Source organism: Brachyistius frenatus, unplaced genomic scaffold (assembly GCF_029030835.1).
Source record: "Brachyistius frenatus isolate BFR_SWC_R1_liver_20210118 unplaced genomic scaffold, ASM2903083v1 Contig_191, whole genome shotgun sequence".
NCBI classification, from domain to species: Eukaryota; Metazoa; Chordata; class Actinopteri; family Embiotocidae; genus Brachyistius; species Brachyistius frenatus.
The window spans coordinates 167501-191960 of NW_027210790.1; the positions used below are offsets into that span (position 1 = coordinate 167501).

The 24460-nt window shown below is 48.2% G+C and overlaps 3 protein-coding genes across 9 annotated transcripts in view; 1 reads left to right on the forward strand and 2 right to left on the reverse strand.

Annotated features, from left to right (window-relative positions):
• The window catches only part of LOC138632699 (gamma-aminobutyric acid type B receptor subunit 2-like), an 8281-nt gene extending 4053 nt beyond the window's left edge, over nucleotides 1–4228 (reverse strand). Inside the window, exons 1-11 of the mRNA XM_069718455.1 lie at nucleotides 3977–4228; nucleotides 3304–3441; nucleotides 3051–3221; nucleotides 2854–2955; nucleotides 2664–2729; nucleotides 2218–2406; nucleotides 1901–2143; nucleotides 924–984; nucleotides 688–768; nucleotides 445–595; nucleotides 256–373 (exon numbers count right to left, since the gene is read on the reverse strand). Of these exons, the coding sequence (XP_069574556.1) occupies nucleotides 256–373; nucleotides 445–595; nucleotides 688–768; nucleotides 924–984; nucleotides 1901–2143; nucleotides 2218–2406; nucleotides 2664–2729; nucleotides 2854–2955; nucleotides 3051–3221; nucleotides 3304–3441; nucleotides 3977–4228 (1572 nt within the window). The remainder of the gene's footprint in view (nucleotides 1–255; nucleotides 374–444; nucleotides 596–687; nucleotides 769–923; nucleotides 985–1900; nucleotides 2144–2217; nucleotides 2407–2663; nucleotides 2730–2853; nucleotides 2956–3050; nucleotides 3222–3303; nucleotides 3442–3976) is intronic.
• A 260-nt stretch (nucleotides 4229–4488) lies between these two features.
• rpp25l (ribonuclease P/MRP 25 subunit-like) lies at nucleotides 4489–6931 on the reverse strand. Of its 7 annotated transcripts, none has more exons than XM_069718393.1 (2): nucleotides 6913–6931; nucleotides 4489–5588 (listed from the first exon to the last, which is right to left on the reverse strand). In XM_069718393.1, exon 2 carries the CDS (start codon nucleotides 5586–5588, stop codon nucleotides 4965–4967), a length of 624 nt encoding a protein of 207 aa, XP_069574494.1. In that variant the 5' UTR covers nucleotides 6913–6931; the 3' UTR covers nucleotides 4489–4964. The 7 variants fall into 7 exon arrangements, with proteins under 7 accessions (XP_069574494.1, XP_069574491.1, XP_069574493.1 ...); XM_069718390.1 differs by lacking the exon at nucleotides 6913–6931 and adding an exon at nucleotides 6800–6886; XM_069718392.1 differs by lacking the exon at nucleotides 6913–6931 and adding an exon at nucleotides 6814–6869.
• A 1554-nt stretch (nucleotides 6932–8485) lies between these two features.
• Nucleotides 8486–24460, forward strand: part of LOC138632649 (collagen alpha-6(VI) chain-like) — a 31349-nt gene continuing 15374 nt past the window's right edge. The window contains exons 1-12 of the mRNA XM_069718377.1: nucleotides 8486–9045; nucleotides 10341–10463; nucleotides 12917–13501; nucleotides 14248–14847; nucleotides 16263–16874; nucleotides 17177–17719; nucleotides 18106–18657; nucleotides 19554–20132; nucleotides 20659–21219; nucleotides 21304–21662; nucleotides 22622–22700; nucleotides 22877–23019. Of these exons, the coding sequence (XP_069574478.1) occupies nucleotides 10391–10463; nucleotides 12917–13501; nucleotides 14248–14847; nucleotides 16263–16874; nucleotides 17177–17719; nucleotides 18106–18657; nucleotides 19554–20132; nucleotides 20659–21219; nucleotides 21304–21662; nucleotides 22622–22700; nucleotides 22877–23019 (4686 nt within the window). The 5' untranslated portion in view covers nucleotides 8486–9045; nucleotides 10341–10390. The remainder of the gene's footprint in view (nucleotides 9046–10340; nucleotides 10464–12916; nucleotides 13502–14247; nucleotides 14848–16262; nucleotides 16875–17176; nucleotides 17720–18105; nucleotides 18658–19553; nucleotides 20133–20658; nucleotides 21220–21303; nucleotides 21663–22621; nucleotides 22701–22876; nucleotides 23020–24460) is intronic.

The following is a 24460-nucleotide window of genomic DNA, read 5'->3' on the forward strand; positions in this document are numbered from 1 at the left end:
ACAGACCTGAAGCTACGAACTCTTTTAGAAACAGTCTGTGGGTCCAACCACTAATATTGTCTTCACTGTTTCATGGTGGGCGGAGCCTCAGACCCTCTACAAATACGGAGCAGAGCACACGAGGGACAGGTGAAGTTAGCGTAATACTACTGTAACAGAAGATTAATTTACTGGACAGATGAAGGGAGGCTGACGGAGCTCCTTTTCTTGCACCTGCCCAGGTGAAGCGTACCTGTTTGAAACCGTCGGACTCACCGAGCAGAGGATCTCCAACGTGTCGCCGGGCAGCGAGGCTCCGTCCAGACCGGAGACTAGGACGGAGGACGAGGTCAGCAGGAGGCCCAGCAGGAGCAGCAGGTCCTGGGGTTCCCTGCTGGAGGCACACAGGCGGGTCAGAACCGGACCGGTACCTGTGCAGGTGGGATCAGGGAGCGGAGGCCGTACCAGCGTTTGCGGTGGATGATGACGAGGCCGAGGACCACCAGAGTGATGAAGATGGTGATGGCGGCGGCTGAAGACACAATGCCGTACAGACGGAGGCTGACCTGACGGCGCTGCACATGGACCGGACTCTGGTCTCTGGGCGGTCCTGGACCTGCAGGAACACACATTCACCTGAACCTCATCCATCAACCTGAGACCGGATCAGCTGACACCCAGAAACAAGCTCCTCCTCCAGGTTCTGACCTTTGAACTTTAACAGCTGGTTCATCAATCGGAGCTGTAGGGTGGTGGTGCTGAACTCTCCCACCAACACACCACTGCTGCCTGCACACACACACACACACACACACACACACACACACACACACACACACACACACACACACACACACACACACACACACACACACACACACACACTGCTGTACATGTGCTGGACTCTGAGGATGTTCAGTTTTATAGATTGAGGTTTTCTTCACCTTGAAACTGGATCAGATCGATGGACGACATCCTCTCGCCGTTTCTGAAGGAGACTGGACCCTGAAACACACACACACACACACACACACACACACACACACACACACACACACACACACACACACACACACACACACACATACATATACACACACACAGATGTAGATGTGTAGATGTTGTATAGAAGTGTAGATGTGTAGATGTTGTGTAGAAGTATAGATGTGTAGATGTTGTGTAGAAGTGTAGATGTTGTGTAGATGTGTAGATGTGTAGAGGTGTAGAAGTGTAGATGTGTAGATGTGTAGATGTTGTGTAGAAGTGTAGATGTTGTGTAGAAGTGTAGATGTTGTGTAGAAGTGTAAATGTGTAGATGTTGTGTAGAAGTGTAGATGTGTAGATGTTGTGTAGATGTTGTGTAGAAGTGTAGATGTTGTGTAGATGTGTAGATGTTGTGTAGATGTGTAGATGTTGTGTAGAAGTGTAGATGTTGTGTAGAAGTGTAGATGTTGTGTAGATGTTGTGTAGATGTGTAGAAGTGTAGATGTTGTGTAGATGTTGTGTAGATATGTAGATGTTGTGTAGATGTGTAGATGTTGTGTAGAAGTGTAGATGTTGTGTAGATGTTGTGTAGATATGTAGATGTTGTGTAGATGTGTAGATGTTGTGTAGAAGTGTAGATGTTGTGTAGAAGTGTAGATGTTGTGTAGATGTGTAGATGTTGTGTAGATGTTGTGTAGAAGTGTAGATGTTGTGTAGATGTTGTGTAGAAGTGTAGATGTTGTGTAGATGTGTAGATGTTGTGTAGATGTTGTGTAGAAGTGTAGATGTTGTGTAGATGTTGTGTAGAAGTGTAGATGTTGTGTAGATGTTGTGTAGATGTTGTGTAGAAGTGTAGATGTTGTGTAGATGTGTAGATGTTGTGTAGAAGTGTAGATGTTGTGTAGCCGTGTAGTTGTGTATAGTGTGTGTGTCTCACGGTGACCCCGATGAACTGCGTCCCCCTGACGGCGTCCAACAGTCTCCTGTGGACGTCGTCCCCACTCAGCGAGCGGTTCCTCTGACCGCTGAACTTCTCTTGGAGCTTCGCCGCCTCCATCGTGTGACTCAACGCTCGGCCGGCGACCCAGACGGCGTCGTAGACGAAGGAGTGGAGGGCGCTGACCTCTGACCCCTCCCGGCCCAGCGCTCTGAGGTAGGCGTCCCGGTACTGCTGAGGGGTCTGCGGGACAAGACCACCGTTACGGGACCTGGTTTTATAAACCGGCCCGGACTCGGCGTGTTGCTGGTTCTGACCCGTCCAGAGACTCCCGGCGTGCCGGCGCCGCTCAGCTGTCTACTCTGCAGCCGGATGGACCCGTCCGCCGCCGCCAGCAGGACGTCGGCCCGGCAGGTCGACGGCTGCCGGCCCAGCCTCCATCCCGATGCTCCTCCGCCGGTGACAATCCACTGGTACCGAGGTCCGAACAGGTTCAGTCTGTAGGCCTGGAACCGCCAAGGAAACAGCTGAGTCACCGTCTGCTGAGTCACCGAATCCTGATTAAACTCTAAAACTTCACATTTATGGGATGTAACTCGACACCTTTGCCTTCATTCAGTCTCCGCCCACCCCTTTTTCTCGATAAGCTCCGCCCACAGGACGACAGGATTGGTTCCTTATGAAACTGTCTGAATGTGAGCTTCTCTTTACTGGAACAAACCCCACAGGTGTCCACATACTTTTGGCTGCTGTGTGTACTCACGCAGCAGAAAACCTCCGACAGCGACTCCTCCTCAAACTGTCCGATGATGATTCGAACGTCACGATCCTGCAAAACACGAGCAAATGTTGGTTCCTGAAGTGAATCATTCAAGCGTTCGTCCTCACGTGGACTTCCGCTCCCGTACGACACCGCCGTGGTCAGAAGTAAGCGGACGGGCGTCCCTCCGTACCTTCATGGTCCTCAGGCTGCTACAGACGTCCTCAGAGAGTGTCTCCGAGGCGACGAGCTGGACGTCGGCCTTCAGCAGCTGGCGGATCAGATCCCTCTTCATCTGCAGGCAGAACACCATCACAGGACCGATATTCAGTCTACTGTCACAAAAGGCTAAAAACCAGAAGATGTTGAGACGGCGTGTCGTCTGTCCACCTCGGAGAGACGCGGTCCGTCCTGCGTCACCAGCCCGACTCGGCTCCACTTGTGGCCCTGCAGCAGCTTCACCGCGGCCCGGTTCAGGGCCCGGTCCGACGGCACCGTGCTGAACAGGTTCCCGTACCACCTCCTGTTGGACAGGCCCGGGGACGAGGCCGCGAAGGACACCTGGGACATCGGAGGACACGGAAGCAGGTGAGACCAACCGCTCAGAACACACCGCTTCATCCCCCGCAGTCCAGAACCGTACCTGCACCAGGCTGAGGGCCGGCAGGGAGCGGCCGATCAGCGCCGTCACGCCCGGACACACCCCTCCCAACACCAGCAGGTACCTTGGCCCCGCCCACATGGCGTCAAACAGGGCTTTGAGGGCTTCAGCGGGGTCGCACTGCAAAACACGACGAACACGTCCTCAAATATCAGCAGTGAAAGATCTGCATCAATACGACCGCCAACATCTTCAGTTTCACACGTCATAAAAGCACCTCCAAGTTTCCAATAAGTAGTGACGCTGTGTAAAATCAAAATAAAACAAATAGATCGGATGTGTTCCTGAGCCCACGCACTGATTTCCACCACAGAATCATTGTTGTTAATGATGTGCTGCCTGAAAGACCTTTTTCTCTTGTGTACGTAACACTTCTTATTTCAACCAAAAACTTTAGCCGCCGTGTTCACTGTTGGAAAACTGGACTAAGAAAGATTCAACGACCAGCTGGACACATTTGATTCACTTTGGATTTGATGAGAGAAGTTGAATGGGAGTCTATGGAGCCGGAGGCTTTTTGGAACCGACCTCTAGTGGCACTCGCTGGTATTGCAGCTGAAGACACTTCTGGATCAGAACCATTTTACAGACCTGAAGCTACGAACTCTTTGATAAAGTCGGTGGTCCCATCCGGAGGTCCAGGTCTGACACCCACCTGGAGGTCCAGGGTCTGCAGCTGGATCTCGTAGTCCCCCAGCGGTGCTGCTTGTTCCTTCAGGTCCTGCAGGGCCAGTCTGACAGCGGCGGCCACGCCGGCCGTCTGGTTCTGCCTCCCTGACCCGGAGCTCACCGGCATCATCCACAGCACGGGCAGAGGGTGCCGAACCAGAGCCGGCGCCGGCCCGACGGTCAGCCAGCAGACCAGCAGGACCCTGAAGACTCGGTGCAGCCGTCCACGCCGGTCCATCCTGCTCGGAGTGCAGACGGAGACTGAGACCGCTAATCCTCTAAGAGGCTGAGAGATAAACGGATCAGCAGCAACTCAAGATGCCACCTGGATCCTCAGAACCGGCTGCTCACGGGTTCTAGAAGAGAGCCCCGCCTTCAGGTCTACTACAAACCACCTGACGTCTGTCAATCAAATCACACCGTTGTCAACCAGAGCAGCTGTCTGCTTGGTTATTTAATAACCTCGGTTCAAACAGGAAAAACAATCTCAGAGTGACACAAATTAAATCTCTTTAATTTTACTTTCTGAAAAAAACACATTTTTTACAACTCAGATTTCAAATTGTTTAAACTGCAGCTTTCAGAGAAGAACCAGGAAATAAAGGAGCCCGGTGATGATGAAGATGTTTTATCTGCTCGGCATTTTCACCATCGAGTCAAGTTTAAAACACGTGTACTTATTTGTTACATGTTGAAGAAAACTCTTTAGATCATGCAGGAGCATAAAGAGGCTGACAGAACAAACTCCTGAAGGTCCACTTCCTCTCTTGTTCTGGAGCTTTTGACTATCATCACTCTGTTGCCATGGAAACTCCAGCACGACCATGTGCTGGGTGTTCGGTGGAGACGCGGTTCTGGTGGACCTGCAGTGGTCCTGGACCGGTCCGGCTCCGTACGGGTCCGACGTCAGTTGCACGTCGGTTTCGTGTCTCTGAACCAGTTCACGTGTTCGGACCAGAACCGGCTGCACTGAATCAACTCTGTCCTTTCAGCGGTTCTTTGGACCGTCCAGTCTGCCGGCCGGGTCCCTTCCCTCTGCTGCCTCCTCCTCCTCCTCCCCTCTTCCTCTTGTGCGCTGGTCTCGGTCCCGCCCCCTCCTCCCTGCCGGCGGACTGAGCCCAGAGGGCGTCGTAGCGGCCCGGCGCCTGGTAGCCGGGCTGGCTGCGGTCCAGCGGCTCCGAGGAGAGGAGGATCCAGATGGCGGGCAGGTTGCGGCTGACGGTGAGGCTGTCGAGTCCGGCGCCGGACTCCAGCGGCTCCCACACCTCGTCCACGGCGCTGTACAGCAGCCGGGTCAGCTGGTGGAGCCCCTTCACGCGCCGCTTCATGATCTCCGCGCACGTGATGGCCTTGGAGACGCCCTTACCGCTCGCCGTGAAGACCAGGTGTCTGCAGAGCGGCCGGCCCGGAGCGTGCCCCTCCCCCTCCCCCTGCCCCTCCCCCCGGGGTTTGGCCTCCATGCGGCTCAGGGCGTAGCGCAGCAGGTTGCGGATCTTGCTGCCGTCTTTGACGCGGATCTCCGGCGTGTCGGCGTGGAGGCCGGCGAACGGACAGACGGACGGCCGCTCCACGGTCCGAGCTCTGCTGTAGTTCTCCATCTGCATCAGAACCAGAACCACAACACAAATTAAACAGTCAGTCGACTTCCTGAAAGGAAACTGGACTTCTTTTCTCACATCTGTGTGTTTTCTGAGGACATCTGAGGTCGAAACTTGTATCGGGACAGAAACCTGCAGCGCCACAAGGGGGCGCCAGATCACCTGACCTCAGATGGACCGTGTGCACATCCTGAGTGAAGACAGGACAAGTTTACCAGTAAAGGAACTGGACCGGTGCCGAGAACTCAGCACTCAGCAGCAGAAAGGTTTATTAAAAATACCAAAAGACGGTTTTAAGAGCAGCTCCTGACGTCATCCGACACTTTCTGACAAAAGTCATCTGAATATAATCCAGAATTATCCAAATAGGTAAAGAGGATGTTGTTGGTTGGAGCTTCTAGTCTTCATATGTTGTTGATCACCTGACATTAAAAACAACAACAAACATCGTCCTTCATTGGTGGAAACAATCTAATACATGAAGCACCTCTTCAGACCTGCACACCAAACTCCATCCAGAAAACTACGGAGTCACTTCAAACGTCCTCCTCACATCGACCCTGTTGAACCAGGATGTAAATTACGTCTCGAACCAGGTTTCAGTGTCTTCTGATGTAATCAGCATCGGAATGATTTCATTCCTCTGAGAACCAACGTTTAAATGTCCCGATCTTCTCCTCTTCACCACGTTTGGTATTCGGCAACGTTAACGTACAAGCTACCGGACAGACTGAACAATTGAACTAAAACCAACCGCACTTCCTCAACCTGGTGTGCGCCGAATTAAGGAGAAGGTCGAAGTGATTCAGGAGAACGTGAAGAACCTTCGTGATATGAATGTACCGGATGTGGAGAGAAAGAAAACTTTCAAAGCGATGGTATTTTAAATGAAGATCGGCGCTGTGCCAACGCTAGCCGAACACACGCCGGACTGACAAAGACGTCAAACTAAACTTTACTCTGCGCGGTCACGTGACGTCATCACGGAGACTTCCTGTTTTTTTACTGATGTTGGAAAAAGTTGACAAAAAACTGCGTTGTTAGCTGTTAGCAGATGCGGCTAAGCTACAAGCTAAACGAGGGGGCACGTGCCGAGTGTAAAAACCCCGAGTCATGATAAATAATGTGACCTCAACGTGACCTCAATGTGACCTCAATGTGACCTCAACGTGACCTCAATGTGACCGTGTGGACTCAAATATAAAACCTACATTTAGAATCAGACCTGCAGCGTTCTCTTACTGAACTGTCCACATGTTTACTTCAGCTGCGCCGCGCTGCCGTATGACGATGAGAACTGTCGTAAACTAACGTGCGTCTCTACCTCAGAAACCGGCGAACTTCAGAAGCTTCATCTGAATTCAGAGCACCTGTGTGACCAGGTAGAAACCTGAGGATGTACCGGGACGACAGCAGAAGAACCATCTGAAATGTGGTGTTCAACGGGGGGTGGGGGGAAGCGGCAGAGTCCTTCCCGCCTCCCGCCACAGGGGGCGGCAGTGAGTCGAGTTACTTTAATCTGCTTTTTATCAGTTTGCTTTATTTCACAGTTTAACGCTGTCATCTTTTTTAACTGTTGGCTCTTAAATGTGTTTATAAAGTTATAAAAACATAATTATTGTTGAGGAAAAGGAAAATGTTGATTAATACAAAGGACAGGCTGTCATATGTAGATACATAGATATACAATAATATATAATTTGTAGTTTAAACTTTAAAAATTAAGCATGTTTGAATTTTTTAAGGTTTAGTCATAAAAACAAAAAGCGAAAAAATTTCCCCTTGGGGATTAATAAAGTAACTAACTACCGAAAACATAGGGTACCTTGTTATGATTATTATAAACCTGTTGCAAAAAGTGAGATACAATAGTTTGGTAGATTTATATAGGAGGTGTCAATATTGGACTGTTTGTAAACCTGGTTTTAGACTAGTTTTGGACTGATACTGGACTAACTTTGGACTGGTTTTGAACCTGGTTTCAGACCTGGTTGGATCTGGTTGTGCCGTAGTCCTGACGTCAGTCTGAAAACGCTCTACATTCAACCATCCTGTGATTTGCAGAAGTTCAATCTGATTTGGACCCTCAGACCAGAACCTCCAGAACCTGTTGGTTTCTTCTTCTTGTGGCCGTCCGTAAACAAAAAGTCTTGAATTTACAGCATCAGCAGGACTCAACAGAACGTGAACACTTCATTTATCCTGGATCTCCGGCTGCACGTTGAAACCGACTGACTCGTCCTCAGAGATCCTGTGAAGTGTTGAAGGTCAGCTGCTGTCCGAGCGTTCAGTCCTCCAGAACCTCTCAGAACCGCCTGTCGCTGCCAAAACCAACTCGTCCATCACCGAGCCGACCGTCGGCCCTACGAGTCGAGCGGCAGCAGCTGTGATCAGCTGTGACGAGTTTCAACATACTTTAACATCCCACCGGACCTTTAACATCCCACCGGACCTTTAACATCCCACCGGACCGTTAACATCCCACCGGACCGTTAACATCCCACCGGACCGTTAACATCCCACCGGACCTTTAACATCCCACCGGACCTTTAACATCCCACCGGACCGTTAACATCCCACCGGACCTTTAACATCCCACCGGACCGTTAACATCCCACCGGACCTTTAACATCCCACCGGACCTTTAACATCCCACCGGACCGTTAACATCCCACCGGACCTTTAACATCCCACCGGACCTTTAACATCCCACCGGACCTTTAACATCCCACCGGACCGTTAACATCCCACCGGACCTTTAACATCCCACCGGACCGTTAACATCCCACCGGACCTTTAACATCCCACCGGACCTTTAACATCCCACCGGACCTTTAACATCCCACCGGACCGTTAACATCCCACCGGACCTTTAACATCCCACCGGACCGTTAACATCCCACCGGACCTTTAACATCGCTGGTCTGCAGGTTGCTCAGAACCTGAGTTGTGATGTTCAGCCCGGCCACAGGTGGAAACGCTGTGGAGCATCAGCACGACTAGAAACCATCTCAAACCCAGTTTCCTCTGACGCGTCTAAAAAAAAAAAGAAGTTTGATGTCATTTCATGCAATTTTACCACAAAAAAATTAAAACTCCACAAATTAAATCGACATATTTGAGAAAAGGTGTAAAGTCACAACAACAAAAAGGAGCTGATTAAAAGCAAATGAAAGAAAAAAAAAAAAAAAACGAATAAATTAAAACACAGGAGGATAAACAAAAAATAATGCTAATAAATAAATATTAATGCTGACAAACAAAAATTAATGCACGTTAATGTAATGTCACATCTGCAGAATACAGAGGAGGGGGAGGCTGCTATGCTTCCTGCTCCCCCCCTGCTCCTCCTCCCCCTGCTCCTCCTCCTGCTGACCATCTAAAAGCAGCTCCCTCCTGCAGCTCTGTGTGTGGGGTTCCTGTGTTTCAGGTCGGACGGTTCTGATTCAGCAGATCTGTAAGTGACTCTAACTTTAACTCTGTCTTTATCCTGAGTTCCATTCAGTGTTTAACGGATATTAAATATGGATAGATATTAAATATGGATAGATATTAAAGTTGTGAGCTGATCAACCAGCTGAGATTCATGCTGACTGTTTGCAGTAGTGTGATCAATTACAGTCAAAGAAAACGTTCCTCTGGTTGTGTTTTAAGTTTTAAATAATTCTATTTCAGTAACATTTTTTTCTTGATTTCAAGTTTTAATTGGTTCTGTTTCAGTAACAGTTTTATATTTTAAGTTTTAAATGGTTCAATAACAGTTTTATATTTTAAGTTTTAAGCAATTCGGATTTAAAGTTTAAACTCGTTCAGTGCACCACAATTCAAATTCTTTTTTATTATTATTATTATTATTATTGTTATTTATTTGGGCCGATCTTTATTTTACGAGGACTCACTGAGATCAAACATTTCTTTCACCACAGACAATCTGCTGTACAAACTCACACATACAAACAGAAGCAGCACATTCAACATGAAGATTATCTGTTGTCTTTTATTATGTTTCTCTCGTCGTGTTTTTACAAAGTTTTTCTCTGCAGAACTTTTAGATGTTTAGGTTCTGGTTCATCGCTGGTTTTCACATCGAACATCGATTTAAACTAAAACCCCGAAAAGTCGTGACGCTGTGAAACAGAATAATTTGTAAATCATGTAAAAGACAAAACTGAAACGGAGACATGTTGTGTTGAAAAGGTGATGTGGTCAACATGAGTTTGTCCCGACTGCTTTTTACACCTGTTTCTGCCATCAAATTCAAAATAAGCATATATTTATCATAAAATGATTAAAAAAAAATGCACAATTTCAACATTTGATACATTAAATATGAGTTCACTTGATTCACAAATCAAATCAAAGTCCGTGAATCTTCAGGGTTTTTCTACTTTTCTGCATAAATTTGACCAGAAACATGATGATATTTTTACAGTCCAAAATTTAGATGGAATTCAAATAATTGAAACTCAATTGTGGACCAAGAACACAAAGATTACAAAAGGAAAATCAACCCATCAATAAATAAATAGTTTAATCAAATAAAAAAGTGCCACTGATTAATATTGTAAAGTAAACTCGAGCCCTAATAACCGTAATATTATCTTCCTGCATGTCTGTTTTAATGTTATTTTTTAGCTATAAAACACTTTGAGCTGCATTTCTTGAAGGAAAGGTGATATGCAAATACAGTTTATGACTATTATTAATATTGATTGAAGAAAACGATCAATATTCACTTCATGTCTCTGAAAGTTTCACCCTGAAGTATCCGGACTGGTTCTGCAGGAGGACAGAAACCCAACATGGAGGGAAGAGCAGGTCTTCTCTTCAGCCTCGTCGCAGCGTGTTTCTGCTGCACCGCTGCTCAGATCGCAGGTCGGTACGGAACACAACAACCCAGGTCAGGTGGGCTTTATTCTAGGTGTTCATCAGGGGGCAATTAAAAGGGACTGGGACACAAGGTCAGATGGGACAAAGGGTCAGATGGGACACAAGGTCAGATGGGATAAAGGGTCAGATGGGACATCAGGTCAGATGGGACACAAGGTCAGATGGAACATAATGTCAGATGGGACACAAGGTCAGATGGGATATCAGGTCAGATGGGACATCAGATCAGATGGGACATCAGGTCAGATGTAACACAAGGTCAGATGGGACATAATGTCAGATGGGACACAAGGTCAGATGGGATATCAGGTCAGATGGGACACAAGGTCAGATGGGACATAATGTCAGATGGGACACCAGGTCAGATAGGACATCAGATCAGATGGGACACAAAGTCAGATGGGAAATAATGTCAGATGGGACATAATGTCAGATGGGACACAAGGTCAGATGGGACATCAGGTCAGATGGGACACAAGGTCAGATGGGACATAATGTCAGATGGGATATCTGGTCAGATAGGACACAAGGTCAGATGGGACATAATGTCAGATGGGACACAAGGTCAGATGGGACATCAGGTCAGATGGGACACAAGGTCAGATGGGACATAATGTCAGATGGGACACCAGGCCAGATGGGATATCAGGTCAGATAGGACACAAGGTCAGATGGGACACAAGATCAGAAGGGACATCGGGTCGGATGGGAAACAAGGTCAGAAGGGACATCAGGTCAGATGGGACAAAGGGTCAGATAGGACACAAGGTCAGATGGGACACAAGGTCAGATGGGACACAAGATCAGAAGGGACATAGGGTCGGATGGGACATAATGTCAGCTGGGATACAAGGTCAGATGGGATATCAGGTCAGATGGGACACAAGGTCAGATGGGACATAATGTCAGATGGGACACAAGGTCAGATGGGACACAATGTCAGAAGTGACATCGGGTCAGATGGGACATCAGGTCAGATGGGACACAAGGTCAGATGGGACATAATGTCAGATGGGACACAAGGTCAGATGGGATATCAGGTCAGATGGGACATCAGATCAGATGGGACATCAGGTCAGATGTGACACAAGGTCAGATGGGACATAATGTCAGATGGGACACAAGGTCAGATGGGACATAATGTCAGATGGGACACAAGGTCAGATGGGATATCAGGTCAGATAGGGCACAAGGTCAGATGGGACATCAGGTCAGATGGGACATAATGTCAGATGGGACACCAGGTCAGATTGGACATCAGGTCAGATGGGACATCAGATCAGATGGGACACAAAGTCAGATGGGAAATAATGTCAGATGGGACACAATGTCAGATGGGACACAATGTCAGAAGTGACATCGGGTCAGATGGGACATCAGGTCAGATGGGACACAAGGTCAGATGGGATATCAGGTCAGATGGGACATCAGATCAGATGTGACACAAGGTCAGATGGGACATAATGTCAGATTGGATACAAGGTCAGATGGGACATAATGTCAGATGGGACACCAGGTCAGATGGGATATCAGGTCAGATGGGACATCAGATCAGATGGGACACAAAGTCAGATGGGAAATAATGTCAGATGGGACATAATGTCAGATGGGACACAAGGTCAGATGGGATATCAGGTCAGATAGGACACAAGGTCAGATGGGACATCAGGTCAGATGGGACACAAGGTCAGATGGGACATAATGTCAGATGGGACACAAGGTCAGATGGGACATCAGGTCAGATGGGACATCAGGTCAGATGGGATATCAGGTCAGATAGGGCACAAGGTCAGATGGGACATCAGGTCAGATGGGACATAATGTCAGATGGGACACCAGGTCAGATTGGACATCAGGTCAGATGGGACATCAGATCAGATGGGACACAAAGTCAGATGGGAAATAATGTCAGATGGGACACAATGTCAGATGGGACATCATGTCAGATGGGACATCAGGTCAGATGGGACATAATGTCAGATGGGACACAAGGTCAGATGGGATATCAGGTCAGATGGGACATCAGATCAGATGTGACACAAGGTCAGATGGGACATAATGTCAGATGGGATACAAGGTCAGATGGGACATAATGTCAGATGGGACACCAGGTCAGATGGGATATCAGGTCAGATGGGACATCAGATCAGATGGGACACAAAGTCAGATGGGAAATAATGTCAGATGGGAAATAATGTCAGATGGGACATAATGTCAGATGGGACACAGGTCAGATAGGACACAAGGTCAGATGGGACATGAGGGCAGATGGGACACAAGGTCAGATGGGACATAATGTCAGATGGGACACAAGGTCAGATGGGACATCAGGTCAGATGGGACATCAGGTCAGATGGGACACAAGGCCTTTAATGTTGCTGTGGGACTGGTCCTGGTGTTGGGACATTTATTGCTGATCTTCTTCCTCTCCTGTCCAGAGTGCCAAGGCGCCACTGAGGGCGACATCGTCTTCCTTGTCGATGGCTCCTCCCGGATCGGTGAAAGCTTTCAGAACGTCCGCTCGTTTGTCAGAGGCATCATCGAGGGCCTCGACATCGGCAGCGACCGAGTCCGGGTCGGCCTGGCTCAGTACAGCGACGATCCTCACCCGGAGTTCCTGCTGAAGGACCACATGGACAAGGCATCACTGCTGAGAGAAGTGGAGAGAATTTCTCACCGAAAAGGTGGCAAGCAAACGGGCGAGGCCCTCGACTTCCTCCGGGAACAGGTCTTCACAGAGGAGTCCGGGAGCCGAGCCGTTGAGCGGAAGCCTCAGTTTGCCGTGATCATCTCTACTGGGGACTTCTCCGATGAAGACGTAGAAGCAGCCCAGCGGCTGAGGAGGCACGGCGTCATGGTGTTTGGTATCGGGGTGGGACAGGTCAACCAGGACAAACTGAGCGCCATCGTTAACAAGCCGGTGCAGCGCTTCCTCCTCACCACCAACAGCTACCAATCTCTGCCGGAGATGACGGACCGTCTGCTGCAAGCTCTGTGCACCACCATGAAGGCTCAGATGAGCGGTAACGACAAACAAAGTTTATCACTCAGACGTAAAAATAAGTAACCGAAGTTTTGAACACCATGAAAGAGGAGAGCATCTGAGGCTGCTAATAATTCCACAAAGCTGTAATCTCCCCAACCTCCCATGAAACCGTCTCTTGTCCTCTGAGTTATGTTTCGTACCGCTCAGACCTCCAGTCCTCTTTCGGTCAGTGTAGTTAAGGTGTCAGTTTGTGTCAAACTAGTTTGTACAAATTGATTTCCGAAAACGTCCACTTTCAAACGTGTAACTGTTCCGATTGGCCATCGGATGAACGGCCTTCCACCGCAGAGAGGCGAGGCGGGACAAACTGGACAAATTGGACAAACTGCGATAATACGAGGGTCCATCAATAAGTCCAGAGAGTTCCTGAACACAGCAGGAAGCAACGAGCTTCATCAGGAAGTACTCAGAGTGTCGTCTCTTCATCAACATCTCTGCTCCAGTTTCAGGATTCTATGGTGACATCACCAATGTTCTCGGACCAGCGGTCACGTTAACGCATGGAACTCAGTGATGATGTTGATGAATACTTCCTGATGAAGCTCGTTGCTTCCTGCTGCTCCGGGTGCATCACCATGCTGCCTTCAGGAACACTCTGAACTTATTGCCACCATTTTGCGGATGATTCCAACCTGTTGTCTAACACGCTCACCAACACCTCCAGACTGATGACTCTGTCCTTTACTGTCATAAAATGTTCTTCTTGTTTCCGTCTTGTTTCAGCTTTAGCCAGCAGGTTTACAGATGTTTTCTTCCTGGTGGACAGCAACACAGTTCCAAAGCAGTTCAACATCTTCAGGACCGAGCTCGTCAACCTGATCACTCAGCTCGACGTCAAAGCGTCTACCTACCGTGTTGGACTGGCTCAGTACAGTCAAGACGTCAAGGTCGAATTCTTTCTTAATGCTCATCAAACCAAACAGGAGACCCTGAACGCTGTAAAACGCTTCCGTCTGCGCCGACAACCCAACCAACGGGGAAACCTAGCACGTGCTCTGCAGTCCGCCAACAACTTCTTCAGCGAGGAGGCGGGCGGCCGAGCAGAACTTGGCACCAAACAGATGCTGGTCATTGTGAGCGGCGAAATATCACCCGATCGCATGTCTCATTGGGCGAATGACCTCAAATCAGCCGGGGTGACTATTGTGGGGATGAATGGCCTTTTACCTGGATTCGCCGCTCCCTCTGTAGACGGGACATTTCGCAATGTCGTCCATGACCGTCTGGACCATTTCACCAGCCCTAACATGACATTTGATTCTCCCAGAGTGACTCAGCTGAAGGACGTCATCACAACCCAGGAAGAGGTTCAAGTCAGTCAAGGTGAGCGCTTCTTCTTCTACCTTCGACTGAATATAGAAGTGGGCGTCGCAGCTTCTGAGTCTGACAAGTGAGGCCAATGTGTAGTTGCCTCAAACCACAGTACCAGTGAGGCCACTAGGTGGTCCAACAGACTCCCATTGAAAATGCATCCAGTTCTCTTCTGAAATACAAAGTTGGTAAATGTTTCCATTATGGTGTCGTTACATAAAGTCCTTCTGATCAATTACTAGAATTATTATAGTAATGATAAACTACTTTATTTGTTTTTTGTAATTCTTATCATTCATTGGGACGGGTTTTTGACAATGTATTTTTCAACCTTTTTAGTGGGAGTCAATTTGGACATTCAGACAAATTCTCGGTTTAATACAAAACACTTTCTGTATGGATTGAGGGGAGGCAGCTCCAAGGTCTGCAAACAAACTCATCTTCATGTGAACTAGCCTGGCTCCGCCCACCTGACTCTCACTGCTTCAGTCTTCTCTGTAATTGTAGTCTGGAAAACCTGTTGGTTGGTTCAGCCACTCTGAAGGGCGGACCAATCAGAGACCAGTAGGCGTGGCTTATGTGATGATGTTGAAGTCAACTTGTAGTTCTAACAATGGTGGTGGCAGCAGAGCCAATCAGCAGCCAGCAGTGACGCCATCGTTAGTTTGTGAATGTTATGAATCCTCCAGTTCAGATTCTGTCCGTCACCATCTTTGTTAGTTCGGAGCGGTTTGGAGCAGGAAGTGACCATATTTGGACGAGCTGGGGGAGGAGCCAGAGGTGGATCTGACCGATCTGATCGGAAACCTGACGATACTACGTCCCGCCCACCGATAGCTGTAACCTGACTTCACCACAGGCCTGTCAATCAAACAGACACGCCCCCCAAAAACAGGTCTTCTTGAATCTTCTTTTCTAATGAATGAGGGATTATTTTCAGATGGACCTCCAGAAAACTAAGAAGAAGGAGTGACTTTAGCTAACAACACCGAGATAACTGATGGACACATTTTATTCACTTTGGATTTGATGAGAGAAGTTGAATGGGAGTCTATGGAGCCGGAGGCTTTTTGGAGCCGACCTCTAGTGGCACTCTCTGGTATTGCAGCTGAAGACACTTCTGGATCAGAGCCATTTTTCAAACCTAGAAGCTACGAACACTTTTATAAACAGTCTGTGGGCGGAGCTGGATGCAGCGATGTGAACAGTTGAATAAATGCTAGCAAACATGGAGGAGTTGAGGTCGGAGTCACTTTTCTTTCCAGTTAGTTTCAGTGCACCACATCCGGTATCCGGTGATCACTGGATCACGTGGACACACCCTGATATTCCAACACTGATCTGGAGTTTTGGACACTCTGTGATTTAAAGAATGTTTCTCTTTTCAGAAGCTGAAGGCTCAAGTTGACTAATTTCTCTCTTTACAGATTGCAGAGGAGCCAACGTGGCAGACGTCGTGTTCATTGTTGAGTCCGGCAGCATCGGACCAGCTCACTTCCAGCTGGTGCGCACTTTCCTGCACTCGATCGTCTGTGGCCTGGAGGTCAGTCGAGCGAGAGTCCGAGTGGGCATCGTGACGTGTAGCGACGAACCCATAGCGGAGGTCCACCTCAGCACCTTCAGCGACAAGGCTGAAATCCTGCAGTTCATCAACATGCTGCCTTACCGTGAGGGCCAGACGTACATTGGAGCTGCCCTCAATTTCACTAAGGCAGAGATGTTCCAAGAGCGGCTGGGCAGCAGGGCGTTTGTCCAGAAGGTGGCAGTGGTAATCACTGACGGTCGTTCCAACGATGATGTGAGCGAAGCGGCGATCGCGCTCCGTCGTGACGGCGTCACAGTTTACGCCGTAGGAATCAAAGAAGGCGACACAACTCAGCTGCAGAAGATTGCTTCGTTCCCTCCCTGCAGCTATGTTTTCAATGTGACAAGTTTCACCAGGCTGAGACCCCTGAGGATGGACCTGCAGAAGAGCCTGTGCAACAACATCATTTACCAGATGATTACCAACGTTGAGACCACAAAATACGTCAAAGAAGGTTCGAACCCTTTCTTCTTAAAGATCTCTTACACAAACTTCCATGAGGACAGTCGAAGTCTGAAGAGTATTCATGATGTCATGTTCACTTAAGTTGTGATATAAAGAGGACGTAAAGATGAGGAGGGGGTCAACAAGTCATTTTGATCTGATGTAAAAGACCTTTTTGGTTCTCAGATGTAACAGTGAGATCTAGTTCCCATAACCAGCCGTATGTGAGCTCCCGTTCAGGTGAACCTCGCCTCGCCTCTCTCAGGCTGCGTGAGAACAACTAATCCTTCTTCTTCTTCTTTGTCTCTCCAGCATGTAAACACCAGGATGAAGCTGACATCTTTTTCCTGATCGATGACTCGGGAAGCATCAGTCACGCAGACTTCAGTGACATGAAGAACTTCATAATTGGGTTTCTTAAAAACTTCCACATTGGGCAACAACACGTTCGCATCGGGCTGGTGAAGTACTCCGATGCGCCCACCCTAGAGTTTGACCTGATGGAATACTCGGATGCTCGGAATGTGGAGAAAGCGGTGAAGGCGATAAGGCACGTGGGAGGCGGGACCAACACAGGAAAAGCTCTGTTATACATGGAACATTATTTTAAGACTCGTAATGTCCCAGAGTACCTGATTGTCATCACCGATGGAAAATCTGCTGATGCAGTCAAAAGTCACGCAGAAAACTTAAGGAGACAGCAAATCAACATCTACGCCATCGGGGTGTTCAATTCAAGCCAGGCTGAGCTGGAGGAGATCTCCGGTGACTCCATGAGGACTTTCTCTGTCAGTAACTTTGAGGCCCTGAAGTCCATCAGCAACAACATTGTCACAGAGATCTGCTCTTCAGAGGGTAAGGACAACCGGACGAGACGGCCTCGCATCCCGCATAGAGAGCCGAACTGAAACCAGGACTTCTGGAGTATGTTTTACTTTTGTAAGCGGGACTTTGGTGCCCTTTGACCTTCTGCCACCAAAGTCAGATCAGTTCACCCTCGTGTCCGACCTCATGTCGGTCTGCCAAACTTCCACAAGGAAGGGACGGACAGACAGACGGTCCAAAAACATAACGCTACAGCTAATGCTAATTTGATCGTGGTTTTATTGCTTCTGAAGCTGCAGTTTCACTTCGGCTCTCTATGACGTGGATAGGGCGGAAGATCTTTAACCTGGCTGGAGGGTTGCGCTTCGAGGAGACGAGGAACGCCACACTAACCTTTCTCTGTTCTGTACCCACAGCTTGCGAAGACGTACCGAGCGACATATTTTTCTTAACTGCCAGCTCTGAGAGCATCACTGACATCGACTATCAGAAAATGAAAGACTTCATTAAATCTGTCATCAGCAAGTCGGTCATTGGGGAGAACCAGGTGAAAGTTGGCGTCATGCAGTTCAGCACAGACTCTCGTCTGGAGTTTGACCTCAACAAGTACAACAGAAAAGAGGACATAATGCAGGCGATTGACCGCATGACTCAGATGAATCAAGGCACTCGCAGCGTATCGGGCATTCAGGATGTCTCAAAGTACTTTGATGCAGACAGAGGAGGGCGCCCTCACCTGAAGCAGAGATTGGTACTGATAACAGATGGTAACATCAAAGATAATGTCGCGTTCCACGCTGCAGCTCTCCGGGCCAAGAACGTGGAGATCTACACTGTGGGACTGAAGGATGCCGGCACCAAGCAGCTGCAGGAGATCAGCCACTCCGTGGACCAGGTCTTTACTCTGAGAAACTTTGACGAACTGAAGTCACTGGTGCCCAAGCTGGCCTTAAAGTTCTGTAAGAAAGGTAAGGGTGGTGTGAGACTGTCTGAACCAGGTGGTGACTGATTAGATTTATTTTTATTGTGGAATCACACCATATAATACACACATTATTAGGTCTTAAAGTTAGCTTCAGATTCGCTACTTAAGGGAAAAGTTGAGGGAAACCTTACTGACAGCTTCGAACCACATGTTGTCCTCTTAATGCTGTTAAAGCATTTTAGACACTTTAGATGAAGCCTGAACTCTAAAGTCCGAACAGCATTTTCTGTTTTAGGAAACCTTTATTCCATTTGGGCGGCACGGTGGTGCAGTGGTTAGCACTGTCACCTCACAGCAAAAAAAAAGGTTCCGGGTTCGAATCCGGTCCTGGGTCTTTCTGTGCGGAGTTTGCATGTTCTCCCTGTGCTTGCGTGGGTTCTCTCCGGGTTCTCCGGCTTCCTCCCATCATCCAAAAACATGCACCTCAGGTCAGGTTACCTGGCGCCGCGCTAGTGGCAGCCTGCTGCAGCAGCTCCCCCCTGAGAGCCCCCCTGCTGTAGTGAAGACATTTCCCCTCGGGGATTAATAAAGTCTATAAAATCAAAAAAAAAAAAAAATCAAAAACTGGGATATTTCACTGCCTTTTTTCACCTCTGGGCCGCATTAGACCGGCTCCAGGTCCAGAATTACAGCACTCACACAGGTCAAACCTGGACTGGATTATCACAGAGATCTCAGGGTTGTCTTGAAAGTCATTGAAAGTCACGTTTGAAGTCATCTCCACCTGCGAGTTAGACCTGAAGAAGCCCTGAGGGCCAGAGGAAGTCCTTTCCATGACACTCAGATTGACACTGCGACCGTGATTTTTTTATCATGACAACCAACCAGCTCTCCACTCTCGACGCTAACCTGCCCTCTCACTCTTTGCTCTTCCTCTAGATTGTAAGAAGATAGATAAAGCTGATATCATTTTCCTGGTGGACAGCTCCAAAAGTATAGATATAAAAGAGTTCGAAAGCATACGAACCTTTATGGTGTCCATAGTGAACCAGACCACCGTCGGGCAGGAGCTGACTCGCTTTGGGATCATTCTCTACTCCACCCAATCTGAGTCCAAGTTTGCTCTCAAAGATTGTACCTCTAGAAGAGCCATTCTTCAAGCAATAAAAGATCTGTCATTGACACAACAAGAAACCTATACAGGCGACGCCATGGCCTACTCCGTAGACTTCTTCACTGCCAAGAATGGCGGCCGCAGAGAGCTCAAAGTGCCTCAGATTCTCATGGTGATCACAGACGGCGACGCCACCGACTCTGAGAAACTGAAGCCGTCATCTGATGAGCTGCGTTCCAACCAGATCACCGTCTTCAGCATCGGAGTGGACGAGGCAAGAATAGACCAGCTGCACATCATGGCCGCAGGCGACACGTCCAAAGTCTTCTACGTGAACGAGTTTGAGAAACTGAAAACTCTGTACAAGAATATTTCTTCTATCCTCTGCAATAACACCAAGCCAGGTAAGAGGTTCCGTACTTGTGGTCACAGTAATTAACTTAAAGCTCTCAGTAGAAACTCTGCTGCTCAAATTAAATAGCTCAAAATAGAACTTCATCACCAGAAATAATTCAACAAGGTTTGTCAACTTCTCTTCCCTTCATTACAACAAACTGCATGCTGGGAGACTGGAAAAAAATGGTCCAAAAAAAGTTTTATTATGCATATTGTTTTTTGTGCAGAGTGTGCATTAATATGATTTTAAAAGCATTCAAAGCTCTTATTTTTATAGCACACCGAGCTGAAGTATTCTGTGTTACAGTCTCAGACTGTTCTGCAAAGCTATGTCACTTTTATGACTTTTTGAGTCAGCCCCACGATTGTTCTTCAAGTTCAGGAAATTTAAAAATAATCAACTAATTGGATGCAGGAGTGCCTTAAAGTGTAGTACCATTGAGGGCCACCAGGGGCTGTCTCCACTACAACCGCTCTACATACTCTAGAGTTGTTCATCAGTGCTGACGTCCTTCTCTTGCTTTTCTCTGGCAGCTTGTGACCGGACCGATTTGGTCTTTCTGCTGGATCAGTCCAGCAACATCAGCCCAGTCGAACACAGAGCCATGACCTGGTTCACCGTGGACCTGGTCAACAGCTTTAAAGTCGGTGAAGAGTTCGTGCGTGTCGGACTCGCACAGTTCAGTACCGACTTTCAGCATGAGTTTTACCTCAACATGTACTACAACGCTGAGGATGCGATCAAACACATCGACAGCCTGGGACGCCGCGGCGGAGAGACCAACATCGGACAAGCCTTGTACCACATGAGGACGTACTTCCAGAAGTCGGTCGGCAGCCGCAGCAACTTACCCAGGAACCTGCTGCTGATCACACGCGGTAACTCTCAGGATGACGTGAAGGATGAAGCCGACCGCCTTCGGGCGATGGGGGTCAAGATAATAGTCATCATAGTTGGAGAGGTCTACGACCTGCAGCTCCTGCAGATCACCGGAACGGCGGACAAACTGATCCCTGTCTACAATGTCAACCACTTCCAAAATATCAAACAATTGGTTATCGACAGCATCTGCTACGTCCCGGACAAGCCCTTGAGTAAGTCTCACAGTGTAACTTATTGTTTTTAACCTTCACATGTGTGTCTGAGTGCCGAGGGTAAAGACAGACTTCTCTTGGCAGAGGACTGCAGCATCGACATCGCCGTAGGCTTCGACATCACTGAGAGAAGCGGAGGCATCGGCGAGCTGCTGAGCAGCAGCCACTTGATGCTCCAGAACCACCTGGAGGAGATCGTCTATTACGCCTCCTCGTTGAAAGACGTGTGCTGCACCAGCGCCGGACCAATCCAGACCAGGGTGGCCTTCCACCTAGTGGACCGCAACGGAGCCTCGCTGTACGACGCCGGCTTCGAAAGCTACAGCACCGAGGTGGTGGGGAAAGTGCTGACCTGGCCGCTGTCTCAGCCCACCTACTTCAACTCTGCCATGCTCAAGTTCTTCATGGACAGGTTCAGAGCCGCGTCCACCGCCAGCGTCAAGGTGAGAAGGACACAGTTTCAACCCGGCACGCACCTCTGAGGCCTTTATTTGTCATAAAGTTTTGACCTGCTGGTGTCCGATGAAAAAAAGCCAGTTCAGCGTAACTGTCGTACCCATAATCACATTAAAACACGCTCCAGTATAATAATGTGATCATACAAGTAACTTAATAAAACATGTAATCTAAATGTTTTCATATTGTGGAGCAATTCACTCTCAAAATACAAAACTTTTTGTGAGTCTGATCACCGTTTCTATGCCAACACATGGGGTATGACTAGCAACTGGAACACAATCAGCAGTCTTATGTAACGTACGCAATGTTTACTACTCCCGGAAGTAGTCCGACCCTTAGCAACCACCTAGCAACAGAGAGGATTTCTAGTCTCCAACTGAATAAATACAGAACATAGAAACACTAAACTGCTCAGCTAGCTCAGTCTGGTTGGAACAAAGATATCTGATGAACAAAGATATCTGATGAACTAAGATATGTAATGAACAAAGATATCTGATGAACTAATATATCTGATGAACAAAGATATCTGATTAACAAAGATATCCATGGACTCGTGTGTTTTTCACATTTTAGCTCCGTGTCATGTGTTCAAACCAAACCGGTCCAGCTAGCCTCCTCTAGGATTGTAAATGCATGACTATCCGTGGTGTTACGGTACGGGTGCTCAGAGCGACCAAAAAGGACCAAAAGAGACCCGACTTCACCAAATGGGTCATTTAATAGAACTATAACAAGTAGAAACTACATTATATTACATATTATATGAAATTCAGTTTTATTTCTATATTCCCATTGAGAGGATGGAGTGATATTTCTAGTGATGAGCAGGATGTGATGTCATGATGACTTGTTCCAAATGTTCTGTTGAACAATCAGGTCTCCGGGGGCGGAGCTACTTGCTTTATAACCAGCTTTTAACATGACTAAACGTGTTCCTCAGGTGCTGCTGATCTTCTCAGATGGACTCAATGAAAAGCAGTTGCAGCTGAAGCGCACGTCAGAGCTGCTGGAACAGTCTGGTAAAACCAAAAGTTCCTCCTCCTCCTCAGTAATGTCTTCATCCTTCATCACTTTCATTTTCTTTCACACCTACTGGACAAAGCCAACATGACCCAGTTACTTTATCTAAAGTCAAATGTGTGAGTCTCTGGAGGACGTCGCGTTTGGTCCAACCTGCTGTTTGAACTGCCTGCAGGTGTCAACGCTCTGCTGACGGTGGCGCTGGAGGACACCGACCCCTCTCCGCTGCAGGCGGTGGAGTTTGGCCGAGGGCTCGAGTACCAGCGTCCTCTCACCATCGGCATGCCGAGCATCGGCAGCACCGTCCTCCAACAGATTGTAAGTCCTTTATGTTACATTACATTACATTTCATTTATCTGACGCTTTTATCCAAAGTGACTTACAATAAGTTAATTTCAACCATGAGGGTACAAAACCAGAACAACAAGAATCAAGGAAATACAATTTCTTCCAGAAAGCCAAACTACAAAGTTCTATCAGTAAGTTCTATTTTAAGATTCTAAAGTTCTGCTGTTCAAGGTAAAGGAGGAGGAGGTGTGTTTTGAGTTTGTGGTGGAAGATGTTCAGAGTTTCTGCTGTCCTGATGCCATTGGGGAGCTCATTCTACCATTTAGGAGCCAGGACAGCAAACAGTCGTGATTTTGTAGAGAGTTTAACTCAGTGAGGAGCAACAAGCTGATTGGTAGACGCAGAGTGGAGGGAGGGGCTGGGATGTAAGGTTGGACCATGTCCTGGATGTAGACTGGACCCGATCTGTTCGCAGCGCGGTACGCAAGTACTAATGTTTGGAAACGGATGCGGGCAGCTACTGGTAACCAGTGAAGGGAGCGGAGGAGGAGGAGGAGGAGGAGGAGGAGGAGGAGGAGGAGCGGAGTAGTGTGAGTGAATCTAAGAGGTTAAAGACCAGTCGAGCTGCTGCATTCTGGATGAGCTGCAGAGGTCGGATGGTACTAACAGGTAGACCTGCCAGGAGGGAGTTACAGTAGTCTAGATGTGAGATGACCAGAGCCTGGACCAGAACCTGGACCAGAACCTGCACCTCTTTCTGAGTGAGAAGAGGACGTATTCTCCTGATGTTGTGCAGCATGTATCTACAGGAACGTGTTGTTGCAGTGATGTTGGCAGTAAGAGAGAGTTGACTGTCGAGTGTCTCCGAGGTTCTTATCAGTCAGGGTCGGGATAACAGAGTTGTTGAAGGTAGTAGTCAGGTCGAGGGTGGGACAGTCTTTCTCTGGAAGGAAGAGCAGTTCGGTCTTGTGGAGGTTGATTTCCAGGTGGTGTGAGGACATCCACTGAGAGATGTCAGTCAGACAGGCAGAGATTCATGCTGCTACCTGTGTTTCAGATCTGGAAAAGAGAGGATCAGTTGGGTGTCATCAGCATAGCTGTGGTAGGAAAAGACATGCGAGTGAAGGACAGAGCCGAGAGAGTCGGTGTACAGAGAGAAGAGGAGGGGACCCGGGACGGAGCCTTGAGGGACACCAGTAGTGAGAGGACAAGGTTCAGACACAGATCCTCTCCAAGTTCCCCGGTAGGTGAGGTCGTTGAGGTAGGATGAGAACAGGGAGAGAGCAGAGCCTGAGACACCGAGGTCCTGAAGGAGGAAAGAAGGATCTGGTGGTTCACCGTCAAATGCAGCAGAAGGTCCAGAAGGATCAGGACAGAGGACAGAGAGGCTGCTCTAGCAGTGTGAAGCTGCTCAGAGACAGAAGGAGGACCGTCTCTGTTGAGTGGTCTGTTGAAACCAGACTGGTGGTC